Genomic DNA, 14,759 nt, shown 5'->3' on the forward strand with positions numbered 1-14,759 from the left:
TAGGTTGTAAGTGGGTCCTCTTGGATACATCTGCAGAATGCCTTAAAAAAAAGTTTACATTCAGTGCAAGCAATTACGGAAAAATCCTGACAGATTTGTGATTAAGAGATGATGAACTGCTGTTTATAGAGAAGAGATTAAGGAACATTAACGTACATCAGCTCCCCAGTTCCTGTGACAAGTACAAAAAATAAACAGTCTAATCCACTGTCAATATTCAGAGCAAGATGAACACTGGACAAATAGAAGAATAATCAGAAAACACCCAGGAAACACTTGAAACTGGGCTGCATTTCTGAGCCAAAATGACTCAATGCCCAGGCACAGCAGAAGTGGCCATTTGTGACTAAGCTAGGAACATCCTTAATAGGAAAAGCAGGGATTGTAGCTGAATGAATGAAACATCCAAGGCTTGAAAGTGTTTTGAGTATATTTTGTAAAACAAAGTATTCTGGCAGTAATCCAAAGAAATCCACTCAAATGCTGTTGCTGTCCTGTGAGGAAGTTGGCTATGAAGAGGCCTCCTTAATTTAAGGCAAGCCTGGAGGGAGATCAGGGAGTTCTTAAGGATTTTTCCATCAGCTTGGAAAGTAAATGGGAAAAGCTAGAAATACTACTGAAAATATTCTCTGGCTTTTGAGTATTTGAAATAAACCATGCTGTTTGAAGGCAAACAAAAAATAATTAGAGGTGCTAACTTGGATGAGAATCATGTTTAAATAAACAGAACTAGGAAAGAGGAGAGAATTCCCTGGCATCAAATTAGAAATAACTAGAACGATCAGAAGTAGAATAATGAGGTTTAATGGTTTTTTTGCCAGATAAACTGGTGATATGAAACACTGAGATTAAGCTGAACTTGACAGTAAAATCTTCAAGTCTAGAAGGAAGTACCTCTGTTGGAAGTTCCTTGTAAGAAAAGTGTCTCAGGAAGTCAGACTTCAGAAAACCAGGGTGGCTTCTGATTCTGGATGCCAGGACTGTCTCTGTCATTCCTGAAACAGGGCATTGGGAGATGAGCTGCAGGTTAGGTTCACAGGTGAACTCAGTTCTGTGATGCTGAGGACTGTAACATCACAACGTTAGGTGCCTTTCTGGCTAACAGAGAACAACATGCAAATTCCCTTTGAAATACCTGGTTGCAACCAGGGCACCTGCAGGTCCACCAAACACTAAATATGTTCTTAGGTTAGTTTAAACAGCAGTTGTTTCAGGGTCCCTGCCACAGACAGACCCTATCATGGGCAGGGAGAGGGAGTGCAGAGTTTGAGATGTGTCCATGCTTTCAACTTTTTCTATTCAGAGGTTTAGGCACCTTTTTATCTTTTGTCAGTTCAGATGTTCAGTCTGAACATCTGAACCTGCTAAGGGAAAGTACCTAGGATATATCACAACTGGGTGCTTTTTAAGTCTTTTACTACTATTACTAAGTAGTAGTAGTAATAGCTCTGGAAGATGTGAAAGAGAATGGTTGCTTTCTGCTACAGTTGCAAAAATTGGCTTCCTGTCCCTGCTTCTAAGTATTTGCAGACAAGCAACAATGAAAAATAGGTAAAAGCACAGATGTTTCATGTGGAGGAGATTTGAAATATTATTTCTCTTAAATAAAAGATTTATGTATTTCAAGTCAAGAAAAGAATAGCTGCATGAATATTTATTAGTTATGTTCATTTTTTCATGGTTTTAAACTGGCAATAGACTGTTTAATTTGGAAGGATGGGCAAACTGCTGGGTAACTTGTCTTCTTCCCTCCTTACCGTGCCACTCACTTCCTTCCATCCCTGCTCCTTTATTCACTTCCTTTATTCTTTGTTTTTAAGGGCTTGCTCCTGAGGCCAATAAATTAGTAAGCAGTTTGAAAACGATGCCGATGCTGCACGATGAGGCATACGCCCGGGAAACAAAGCTGAACTACTGCCATGAATTCCCAGAGAACACACTGGTGCTCCCGTAAGTACAGAAGGGTTAGCAAGTATCTTGTTCTTTTTTAGGTAATTACTTCTCTAGACATTTGCCATGAAGAATCTATAATGAGATGAGCAAAAATGCTTATATTAGTTTAAAAGAAAAATGTCCACCATGTTTGATGTGATAGAAAATATGTTTGGATATATTTGCAATGAAGTTCCTTAGAACTGCCTGAGAAATAACGTTTAAATCAGGCAACAAGTAACCATTCTGGACAGTCTATTCCTGGATATTTTTTTTTTAATATTAATATGCTGCTGTGCAAACATGCAACTATTCAACATAAACTACAAAAACTATATACAGCTCCATGTGAATTTTCTTTAGCATATGTCTGAAAAAGTAGCATGTAATTAATGGATCTGTGAATGGGCCTCATGCTTTAATTCTGCAGGCCTTCTGTTTTTAAAAGCCCTAAAAGCTGATTGTTTTTCCCAAATTTATGCAACATTATGATAATAAGCAATGGGCTTATAATTAATCTGCATTGCTTCTTAACTGCTGGGCAATGGCTAATAAGCTTTTAGGTTTTAGTTAGAGGCAGTGTGATAATATGAACTATTCCCTAGCTGTGATGAATGACTGTACCCCTGTAAACATGCTAACTTTGCACAGAGGATGATTTTACACAGTTGTTCAAAAATAAATGGGACCATAGCTGGTGTTCTATATGAGTAAAAATGGATATTCAACAATCTTTAAGGAGAAAACCCAGTTATTCAAAGGAAATAAAAGGTTTATGAATTTTTTTCTACTTTGTATTGAGTTCTCTATAAAACTTTTAAAAGTAACCACTTAAACAGCAGACAGCAGGAAAAAGAGTAAAGGGAAAAAACTATGGACACCCAGTGCAGTAGTATTTCTATGAATATACAGTTTGTGTTAAATCTGATGCTTACCCTAAGAAAAATGGAGCTCTATTATGACACAGTGCTTGAATAACTTTTAAGTACTTAAGGGATTAGAAACATAACAAAATTACACTAATATACTTGTATGAGTCCTAAATATACTTCTCCTGGCACATCTTTCCCTGAAAACCAGAAAAGCTTAAAACAATCATTCACATCAAAAAAACCTGAGGTTTAAAAACTAAACTTGTCTTGTTTTTCTGGCACTGCTGAGTGCTGTTTCTGGAGGTTAGTTGTGGCAATTTGCCATCTTGTCTTTTGTGCTAGCCAAGTGATATTTTAACTAGGTGGTTGAGAAATATTGTGACTTCCTGAGGGGAGAAATTTTTGTGAACTTTGTATATCGGTGTGTAACGTCAATGGAAGAGGAATGACATGATCTCTTTTAGGAGAGAGGCATCAGAAGTTGAAGACAGGGCTGGTGTCTGGTATCAGGATGTCATGTTTTATTCAAACAGCACATTCTCAGTAGAGCTTTCTTGTCACAGAATTTCAGCTGACTTCCACAGTTACTCTTAGCATGTGTAAATGTGATATCCAGCAAGGCAGTTTTTCATGTGAAGTCTGACTTCATAGGTACAGAATGTCAGTTTAAACACGTTGTTTAAATGCTCTCTCTGCTGTGTGCAGCAGTCTTAGAGGCTTCATAGGGGGAATGAGTCTACAGATTTTGTTAGAAGTCTCAGGTGACTCAAAAAAGGGAAGTACTGCACCCAACTTCAAAAAGGATAGAAAGGAAGATCATGGGACCCACTGATCTGTTAACCTCCCCTCTGTGCCTGGGAAAGTAATGATCTTTCTAGAAGCTCTGCTAAGGCATGTGGAGGACAGGAAGGTGATTTCAGCTAGCACAGCTTACTGAGACTTCTGTGAAACTTTTGATGTGGTCCCCTAAAACATCCTTCTCTCTACATTGGAGAGAGATGGATTTGATGGGTGCACTGTTCAGTGGATGAGGAATTGATTGGATGGTTACAGGCAGAAGGTGGTGGTCAGTGGCTCAGGGTCATGATGGACGTCAGAGACAAGTGGTATTTCTCAGGGATCTGTATTGGGACCAGTGTTATTTAATATTTCCATTAATGACAGGGATGGAGGGATCAAGGGCTGCCTCAGCAAACTTGTAGATGACACCAAGCTGAGTGGTGCTGTTGATACACCTGAAAAGCAGGATGCCATCCAGAGGGACCTAAGCAAGCTCAAGAACTGGGCCCATGTGAATCTCATGAGATTTAACAAGACCAAGTGCTGGTGCTGCACCTGGGTCAGGGCAACCCTGGTATCCAGCCAGGCTGGGGATGAACAGATGGAGAGCAGCCCTGCCCAGAAAGACTTGGAAGTGCTGGTGGATGAGAGGCTGGACATGACCCAGCAATGTGCACTCACAGCCCAGAAACCACCATGTCTGCCTCCCAAGTTATGTTTATTATTAAATTAAATTTAGGTATTTATGCTTTAAACTACATCAAGCCATGAACTTCTAAACGTGGAATTTAATTTCCAGATTTAAGACATTTTTTACCTAGATTTGGGAGATGGGGAGGCAAAGTGTGAAAACTACTGATTTAAAGAAAAAATCAGAAGTGATGAGTTGATATTAACGCTAAGTTTTTTTTTTCTAATTCTTTTTCTTCATAGTCTCTCCAAGCAAAACAAGAGAATTTTTTACACAATCCTTGAGCTCTCGCCGCTGCTAGATTCTTCCAACATGACACCAGATGACTGGGCCAAAATTGCAAAGAAACTTGAGGTACAGTGCTGTGGGATAAGAATAAATTTTTCACTTAGACAAAACCATCAGTATATCTAGTATAATTGGGAAGATAAAACAATTCAGTAGTGCTATACATATGTATTTGTTTCTTTAAATGTGAAGTACCTTAATTAGTGGCTTTAAAAGTTTGCAGAATTTTTATTTCATTTGAAAATGTTCTTAACTCCCTAAAGTTACATTGTTCTTCCAAGGATGAGCCATACCATAATTCCATACAATAAAATAAATTTGCAGCTGAGATTGAATAAGGTATGTAATATGTAGGTTGATGTGTCCTAAAACATTGACTTAAATTCCCTGTCCAAAAATGTTGAATAAAATCCTTAGGTGTGGGTAACGTAGCTGAAGATTGCTTAGTTACACATCATTTGAGTGTTCAAATAGCTTAATAGTTGGCTATTGACATAGAAAATAATTTAATGTCTTTATGCATTTCTTACTCTGGGCACACGTGGACTGGACTAGCTTTAGCTTTGCAACCAGTGAAAAAAATTGCTACCATGGTTAGGTTTCTCACAGTGGAAAATGTTTAAAGCCCTAGATATTTCTGCATAAATAGATAAACTCATTACATCCTTCTCTAGAATTAAAAAAAAAAAAAAAAAAAATTCATAATTCTGTGCTCCTGTCCCTTGTCTGAACTTAGCTGCGTGCTTTTAAAAAAAGCAAAACTGCAAAGCACTTCAAATGCTTCACACCAGGAATTCATACATAGCTGACAGAAATAAATAACTGTGGGGCTAGGAAGATACTGCTCTTCCACTATGTGATAGTGGGCTTTATAGTGTAAATTCCTTCTTCCACCATGCTGTAGCAATGCATGTGAACAGTTCAATAATGCAGGGAATGCTGCTGAAGGTTCAGCATTCAGGTTTCATCCTGAAACCACCAAACTTGGGAGGTTGCTTGTCCTATCAAATGCATCTTGCCCAGGCAAAGAAGACATGGAGCTGGTGTGTACATGGAAAGTCTCTAGGATGCAGCTGGGAAGAGCTCAGGGCCAAGAGAAGGCAGCAATCCCATGCTGAACAGGAGAGAATTTACCTTTTCCCCTTACTGGCATATTAGTTTTTATTACAAAAAAAAGTGGTATTTTTTTTCTTGTACACAGGTTCTCTGTATGCCCAGTTTGTGTAATCCAAAGGAAGATTGCTGAGAAGGCAAAAAAAAAGGAACCCTTTTCAGCTCTCCAGGTTGTGTACAGACACTGCCACTTTGTGTTCATCTTAGACACTTGTCTGCCACAGCTCTAACATGATGATGGTGATTTTCCAGACTAAACATTCCAAGATGTTTCTGTGGGATATGTCCTTAATTGGCAACCTGATCTTTTCCATTATGAACCTTAAACCAAACTAAATTCTTTTGCATCTGATAAGGTTCATAAGACTGAAAGTACTTGTGAGTGTACTGATTTAGAGAGGACAGTTGGCTATTTCTTGGCCATTCTTGAAGCCTCCTTTCCTTGTTGCTGCCTTGGTGAATGGATGCAGCACAGTTTTTGCATCACCTTGTGTTTGGACTGCAGAAAGACCTTGCAACACTGGCAGTTGTGTTGGCTCAGTTGTTAGAGTTAAGCAGAAACTCCCTGAAACTTCCAGTAGGTAGCAACAGGTAGACAGACATGAGTATCTGTGAAAAAATAGCGTAAGGACAAGTAGGAACCTACAAATGAGTTTGGACATGACCTTATTATCAGGAGGTGCCAAGTGTTTGTGCCTAGTGTAATCTAAGGTGTAATTAAAAAGAAATCTTGTTTAAACCTTTTTTTTCTTTCCCATGCTGGCACGTCATATATCTGCTTGTCTGTGTAATCCTTTGCATGTTACCAAGTTACATCAGAGACATCAGTGTGTCTCCCTGCAGTGTTTGCTATGTCCATCATTCATAAAGTAACTGAACCAATTCCTTTGTCTTCCGAAAGCCAGCAGATAACTTGTCTCAGGATGAGTGTAATTCATGGCTTTGCATTTAAAAAAACCCACCTCTTGTGTGGAATTGTATGTAGATTAAAATTTTTAAAAAATTGGTTTTGATAGTGCATGTGCCTGATAGTTTAAGGGCATTCTCAAAAACCAGCAGGTGAATGTCCATTAATGAAGAAGAAGCCTCTCCCCCAGGTTCTGCTGTAGAAAGGATGGCTTTCCATCAGAAGAGGGCACTCTGACACTGGTAGTTTGCCTGTCTGCCATGGATTAAACGGATTGGTTTTTCCCCTCTATTATGATAGCCCTGGTTTGCCTAATCTGTTCCTGTAAATGGTGTAATCCCTAAAGTAAAAGCGGCAACAAGACATCAGACTATACGACTAATTTGCATATGTTAACATTCCTGTTTAAAGCCATTGCTAAGCTTTTCTTAATTAGGAGTCTTCTGGTTTAAAAACGCTGCATTAATATGTATACACAGAAGAACCTCTTTGACTGTTTCATAATCACAATTACTGGCTCTAGTGCTCAGTGTCCGATTAACCCTTAATTGTCTTTAGACTGGAAACAGGGTAGGTTTAGGAGGTGTGCAGTACCCTATAAGGCATTGTGCCATTGCCTGCATCAGTGAAAGCAGTGCCCTGTGTACCTCACCTGCTGGTGCCAGGGCATTTCTTTAACAGTGTGAAAACTGTCTCTCCACCTGCAGGAGCACTACGAGAAGTACGACGGTTTTGTGATCCTGCATGGTACTGATACTATGGCGTACACAGCTTCAGCCCTGTCCTTCATGTGTGAGAACCTGGGCAAAACTATTGTTCTGACAGGATCTCAGGTAATGGAATTACTTTGAACTTGAAGCAGAAATCCTCATTTTTGGTTTTTATATGCAGAACTTGGCCGTATCCTGATTATCACTGTACAGCTTAGCAGTGCAGGCCAGGCCCCTGCCCAGGGTGGATGGTCACAGTGCTGACAGAAATGAGTGAGAAATGATTGCTCACCAGCTGAGGATCTGCCCCATAATTTTATCATTAATGACTTCACATCTCTGTTCCAAATCAGACCAGGAGTTCATTATGGCTGGGGCCAGATGCTTCAGAGAAAAACATAAGAACCTGTCATTGGCCATTGTGTATTAATCGGTTTATATGAGAAGCATTTTTCCAGCCTCAGGTGGCCACTGGTTGTCAGCTGTCTTCTTTTTCTTTAAAAGCCCTGAAGCTTAGTATTTTTTACTTCATCAGCTGTTATCTCAACTTACATTACTCATTGTTGCATTCTTTATAATTAAAAAAAAATAAACTTAAATCATTTGATGCATTTTTGATCATTTCTGTTCCACAAAGCATCTAATATGGTCTGTTTCCTTTCCTCTAAAGACTACATTTATTAATTTTCATTCTCTTAGCTGGAGATCAGCCCTTTGCATATTGTCTGAGGAGGAGGGGTTGTCTTACTAGAATAGCTTGCTTGAGTGTAAAATACTGCTCTAATCACAAAGGAAAGATGAAACATCACATTGTAAAATTCCCCTCCCCAATCTCATAACTTCCCTTTCACATGTGGTCTATTTGAAGTCAAAATACAAAAGTCTAGGAAGGAGTAGGCTCCCACTTGCTGTCTTGACATGGAGCAGCCTAGTCATGATACATCAGTCAAAGTTTTGCTTTCTTTTTGGTTTTATTGCTTGGAGATCTATCTGACATATGATCCAGCAAGGGAGCATGTGATTTTCTTTTTTAATAATTGCTGAAAGAAGCACTCTCTTTTAATAAAGAGGCAGTCTGAAAAGGCATGGAAATCATCACTCAGCAGACTAAATTTCTGGTTTTAATCTTGTCCTTTTTTGTCAGTAATAACCTGCTGGCTCACTTTTACTATGCTGTGAGGAAAGATGGTGCAAGAGAGCTGTTGTGAAGCCCATGGTGACAGTTCTGTATGTTCTGGGGTGTTGCTTTTTCTCTCTATCATCACTTCTCCTATGCTCAGTCACTTTTAACTATGCCTGCTTGCTAGTTTTTAAATTTTTTTTGAACCAGTGTTAATATTCTTAATCACATTAGAAAAATATCTGTATTAGTTTTTAAGCACTTAAATTACAAAATTCTTTTAAGCAGAGAGAGAAGTCTTGCCATCTGCTGCAGTCTAAAATAGTCTGGGTGAAGAAGGAAAACTTTTTTTTGTCATAAATCATTGTTACATAAATTATTCATGTATTTGTATTGCATAAGTTGGACTCATTTTTTCTGCTGTGTAGGCTTTACATAAGGGCCAGGGTGTAATTCCAGTCTCTGCTCTTCAGGTGCCCATTTATGAGCTGCAGAATGACGGTCGAGACAACCTTCTGGGGGCACTGCTGATGGCTGGGCAATTCGTGATTCCTGAGGTCTGTTTGCTGGGAAGACCATCTAAGAAGCTGCATTTCTCCCTCTAGCCAGGACACAAACACTCACTAAATGTCTGGTAGGAAGTAAGGAATTGTACTTAACCAGGAAGATGAATGGATTCCAACTGAGGTAACAGTGCTTGCATGGCAAAGCACGTGCTGTTCTCACATTGGTCATTTTCCGTTTGCCCATACACAATCCAGAAAGACTCTCAAGTCTGAAATGTATGCTGCAGCAGACATGAAACTAGAGGTTCTCTTTCAAGTATGTGGGATCTGAAACACTTGTGAGTCTGTTATTTAACTGAATGTTACTTTGAACTTCTCCAGTCACTATAGAACTGGTAGGAGTGTCTTCTAGCTCTGTTCCTGAAGACTGAAGTATCAAGAGTGATACACCTGGTGAATATGGAGGTACCTCCATAGTCTCAGTACCGTGCTGTTTGTGCTGTGCAGCTCAAAACTCAGAGAGAAAATGGGTCAGGTTACACCTTATTTTACTTCTGCCATTCTTCCAAAGCCAGTTCTTGTAAGACAACAGCAACAGCTGACTGGCCAAGATCTTAATAACTGATAACAGCTTTGAGGTATCTCTTTTCCTTCAAATTGACAAACTTTAATAGACTTGAGAAGGAACATAATTATTTATGTGTGGTAACTCTTGGAAGTTATCCTCATTTTCACCAGGTCTTTTGTTATGTTTTGGACACTGAATTTATACATAACTGATGACTTTATTAAAAAGCTCACACTGTTTCTTTCCTCCATCTCTGAAGTGGACTCAGGCAAATTTGCTGTCTCCTAGAGTAAGCCTCATGAGAGGATTATGAAACTAGTTAGCTCTTAACTTGAACTTAATTTTGTTCTTAAATTCTTAAACCAATGTGTGACAGAAGCGCCAACACTTTTTGAAAGTATTAGACTTGTAAACATCTACTAGCCTCTGAGTTGCTTTAAAGATTTAGAAAACACTTTATAAAGGACGGACTACAGTATTTATCTACTGCATCTTTTAATTACTGGCTTATTCATAGACCTGTTTCTTTACTTGTCTTGCAGGTGTGCCTGTATTTTTATAATAAACTGTACAGGGGAAATAGGGTGACTAAGGTGGATGCTGGGAGTTTCAATGCCTTTTCCTCACCTAACCTGCCTCCACTTGCAAATGCTGAGGTTGATATTACAAGTAAGCAACATCATCTCTTAAGCCATGTAATTTATGCCACATGCAATAGAACTGTAGCTGAAAAGAACCTGTGCTTGTGTAGTTGAAACATCGTTTTTAAAGTCAAATATCTTTGAAAGTCCTCTAGCTTGACTTCACTTCATCTGCTCTGATTCTGTTTAAATATTAGTAAGGCTGAGACTTTGTGACTCAACTGCATTTATCTGGTGAATATAGATGTGAGCTAGGCTGACTTTGACTAAAGATCCAGATTAACCAGAGGGAAGGTTGCTCCTGTATCAGAAAAAAGCTTGCTCCAAAGATAAAATGAGGGAGTTTGGACTGAAAGAACAAAGAGTTTCATCTCATTAATGACCATGCTGTGCTCTGAAATCAGGGAAAAAAATCATTGCAGAGTACTTCTAACTTCAACAGATTGCATGTCATTGTGTAAGATGTTTTACTGGATATTTAGGACATGCCTGAACCGCAAACACTGATAGCAGCAGACCTAAAAAGTGTTTTTTCCCCCAAACTTACTCAGGCTCCCTGTAATTTTTGTGTCTCTTTCTTAAGAAGGGTAAAAACTACCTGAGGGTTTCAGTACCCATTTGCAAAGTCTTTAAATGTTCTTGGATAAATGTTCTTGGATAAATGGCATGCTTTCTTTGAAGAAGAGGGACACATTTGGAATCTAGCCAAATGAGGAGCTGCCAGAAAATATACTAAAGTGCAGTTTTAAAAAACATGTGAGCTGCTTTTGTATAGAATAGGTATTAAGAAGGAGTAGACTTGGTGACAGTCTCCATTATTAGAAAAAAAATGGGAACAGTTCCTGAATTCTTCAGCCAAGTGCCATTAGTGGCAGTAGGAGACCTAGGCCTGTGCCTTGCAATGTGCCGTTCTGAATGGATTCTACTTCTAGAGAAAGGCACTCTGCAATCTGGAAAAATAAACTTCTCCTTTCCACCTAATGACTGGGAGTCACTTAACAAAGTTTCAGGATCAAAGTTTGTCTCAGAGGATACAAACTGAGGAAGCCTGTGAAATACTGTAGTTGCCTGTAAGATATCTCTCAGGTAGAGAGTCTACCACTGTTGTGCTGTGTCTCTGAAATCAGCAGAAATGCTGTCAGTTGATTGTTGCAGTAAATTGGGGAGAATCTTCTTTTATGTACTGTATCAAACAGGGTATGAATAAATTCCGTTTACTGACCAATCAATAATGAAATCAAGCTGCAAATTGCATGCTATTCCTCTCTTGGATTTGAATGAATTGTTTTGTGATTCCTTGTCTAGAGTAGAAAAATGAGAACATTATTAAGCACTTCCCTTGGCCCATATTGGGACCCATTATCTTTTTAGTAAATGCCTCATTGGGATCAGTGGGGATTTCTGATTTAAAAACTGATGGTGTGATAGGCTCTATTTTTATTTGCCTCAGTTGATTACCCAGTTAGGGTAGCATCATTTATCCAAGATGACAGTGTCACTATTGAAGGATTGTTTCATTTTGAAAGAACATAGTTTATAGTAAGGGCAATCTACTGGTGCTGCTTTATTTGTCCAAAGTAATTGTTTGAAACATCTCTGTCTCCCTTGAGTTTGCTTGTACAGTCCTTGTATGAAGCTTTGATGGAGCCAAGGAACCACTTGGGCTTTTAAAAACAAACCAAACAAATCTAGCATTTTTTAACTTTTTTTTTTTTCCAAATGACTTTATATAATATGTCTTAATCCTCCTGTAGACAGGCCTGACTCTGGCTGATTCAGCATTATAGAGAGCAGCCTGAGGATGCCAGGAGGAGTAGGCCATGTGCAGAAACTCTTCCTCAGGCTCCCTGGTTCTAACAAAACTGGGAATGAAAATTCCAGGGAAGCAGAAAGGGAGAGATGGCAGGATGGAGGAAGTGGGTAGCGTAGTGTGATCATGGGTTGGTGCACAGGAATAAGACATGCTGCTCACTGCTCAGCAAAGCATATAAAAGTAACAGCCTACCTCAGAGCTAGAGAGGAGAGGAAGAAGCTTAGTCCTCTTCCCTCCCTTACCTTTCTAGTTCTCTGCTTCATTTATGATACCCATTTCTTATCCCGCTCCCTTTTTAGATGAGGCTCCCAGTGGATTTCTAATCCCGTAACTGACGGTGCTCTCAGCCAGATCCTTAGCTGTGTTAGCAGTGCCTAGGAGTTGTGTTACCCAGTAAGCAAGTGTAAGCAACTTCCTTAGGCCTTTCAACTTAGCACAAGAAAATCCTGTAAGAAATGAAAAAATTCTAGCCCACTCCTGAGTAAGAAACCCAGTGCTGATGGGAAATACTTTTGCAGTAGAATCAGAAATCTCTGTATGAAATGGACAGTATGGAAATAATAAGAAATATTTCTAAAATTTCAAAGCTTATCAGATAAAATACATTACCTGATTTCTCCCATATTTTGAAAACAGAAGAGACAAGGAAGACTATTTCTCTTGAGATCTGTAAAGATTCTCACCATATTTTGCAATTGATTGCTTTATTCTGAATTGTTCTAATGAAGCATACACGAAACTTGCTTTGTTACTGTGCTGGAATTATTTCATCCCACATGCATGTAACTTCTGGAGAGGTGCACATGTGTGGGACCATACGATGAAAGACAACCTGTGCAGGGGACAGAGCCTGTGGGATTGTGTGAGCAGATGTGGCACAGCAGCAGACAGTTAGAAGGCCCTTTTGGGCTCATCTACCCACAAATCTTATTAGAGAGAAGCTATTAGTCACTGGCCAAGTGTGCATCTTGGTTGGTTATTTATATAGAAAGCCCAGGTCATTTATGTATGAAGGCATATACCAGCTCTCTTCACTGCAGTGCTTTCCCCATCCCTGCTCCCTTCTAAGCAGGCATCTTGGTTGTTGCAATGACACCAGTCAGTTGAAATATCAATTCCCAGAGATGTATGTTGACTGTTTTATAACAAACTGCCAAGAAAGGGGGTCTGTACTCGTTTGCCTCCTGCAGGAGTTTACAGCCATAGGTTGGCTTGTGCTCCCCACCCCTCAGCTGCTGCTGCTGCGAATCACAGTGAGCTCTGGGGCAGTTTATATAATGGTAGGGCTCACCCATAGCCCTGCAGAGAGAGATGAGAAGAGAGCACTGCTGTTTGTCTGCAGCTCTGCAATCAAGAAAAGCTGTATTTCTTGTTTGATTTCATAACTTGGAATTCAGTCACCACTCCTAAGGGAGGTGTCGCTCTGAGTTGCTGCTCTCCTGTTATAAGTTGAAACCTGCACTGTGTTAACAGCAGGGGGATTTTCTGCTTTCTGATCTGTGTAGAGTTACTTTTATTTTAAGTCAGGTTGGTGTTTTTTTGCACTAACCCAATCACCATATTTTGTATATGTGTGTGTGCAGAATAAATCTGCATAAGATAAGGATGTAATTTTTTGGCAGTAATTTGGCAGTATGAAACAGCCATCATAAAGTCACCCCAGGATAAGAGGCTATAGTGTTTGGTACTGAGGGGGAGATTGGAAATATCAGACTATTGTTTATATGATGGTTTGGTTTGGAAGTGTAAACAGAAGGCCTTAATATCTTGAATGCAGTCTCCCTGAATAGAGCAATCTATCCCAAGCCATTATAAGTATAGTATGTAAATAGCCATTACTTCTTTATTTTATGTACTCTGCTTTAGATACATTCTTTCTGCTGTGCCACACCAGTAGCTAGCTTGTGTTTGTTCCTCACTTTTGCATCCACATTTACTTGATGCATTGTGCTGTATCAGTTAAACTCTTCACACGCACGGGCCACCCAAGTCAGAGCAGGTTACTGTTTTTCCCTGCTGTCCCAAAACTGAGTATCCCTAATTAATCACTCTTATCCATAAGATGAAAAAGAGTTGTGAACACCAAGAGATGCAGCTTTTTGCACTTCACTTGCTTGTATATGAATTTCTTACTTAAGAACTGTTAGTTATTCTTGTGTTCTTGGGCTCTTTGACTTTGGAGAAGATTGCTCCATGACATGACACAGCAAGACAGCTGGTTTATTCAGTACAGTGAAGATGCTTGAACTTACCTATGTGACATTAATAATGTTCCTTTTTGGGGATGTAAACTTTGAGATGGAGGATGCAGAGGGTGTGTTCTAATTTCTTTTTTCCCCTGCCTGGTGTCCTGCCTCACTTACAGCAGTTCTGAGTAAATCTGAGATGAAGTCGGTCTTCTATGTATATTTGTTTGTCTTTGGCTCTTGCATCACATTTACCTTTTGTTCTGGCTTTTAGACTTGTTTGGCAAATGGAAAACTGACATCTGTGGAGTCTGCAGCACCAAACACGTTATGTAGGCTGACGAGGTTCATGACCAAGCGAATGTTAACTCAGGGGAAGGGCAATCTTTATCTTCTTTTTAATATAATTTGGAATTACATCACTATACTATGTCTGCATGCATTAAATTTATCTTGGAGATGTTATTTGGTAGAGCGTACTCCAAGAGTACAGGTATAGGCCTGGTGTAGGTCTGACTTCTGAACCTGTCCTCTGATCTCTTTCCTTGGTCTTCTGTTTTTGGCAGTGTGTTAGTGCTCCATGCCAAGGCAGGTTTCCTCAGTTCACTCTTCTAGTTGGTTGCAGGCATCAG

The 14,759-nt window shown here is 39.5% G+C and overlaps 1 protein-coding gene across 2 annotated transcripts in view; it reads left to right on the forward strand.

Moving 5' to 3' along the window:
- Nucleotides 1–14,759, forward strand: part of ASPG (asparaginase) — a 45,316-nt gene that overhangs the window by 3,839 nt on the left and 26,718 nt on the right. For both annotated transcript variants that reach the window (XM_059850438.1, XM_059850437.1), the window contains exons 2-6: nucleotides 1,821–1,950; nucleotides 4,518–4,629; nucleotides 7,291–7,416; nucleotides 8,887–8,970; nucleotides 10,030–10,156. In XM_059850438.1, the coding sequence (XP_059706421.1) occupies nucleotides 1,821–1,950; nucleotides 4,518–4,629; nucleotides 7,291–7,416; nucleotides 8,887–8,970; nucleotides 10,030–10,156 (579 nt within the window). The remainder of the gene's footprint in view (nucleotides 1–1,820; nucleotides 1,951–4,517; nucleotides 4,630–7,290; nucleotides 7,417–8,886; nucleotides 8,971–10,029; nucleotides 10,157–14,759) is intronic.

This window comes from Haemorhous mexicanus, chromosome 6 (assembly GCF_027477595.1).
Source record: "Haemorhous mexicanus isolate bHaeMex1 chromosome 6, bHaeMex1.pri, whole genome shotgun sequence".
Classification (NCBI taxonomy): domain Eukaryota; kingdom Metazoa; phylum Chordata; class Aves; order Passeriformes; family Fringillidae; genus Haemorhous; species Haemorhous mexicanus.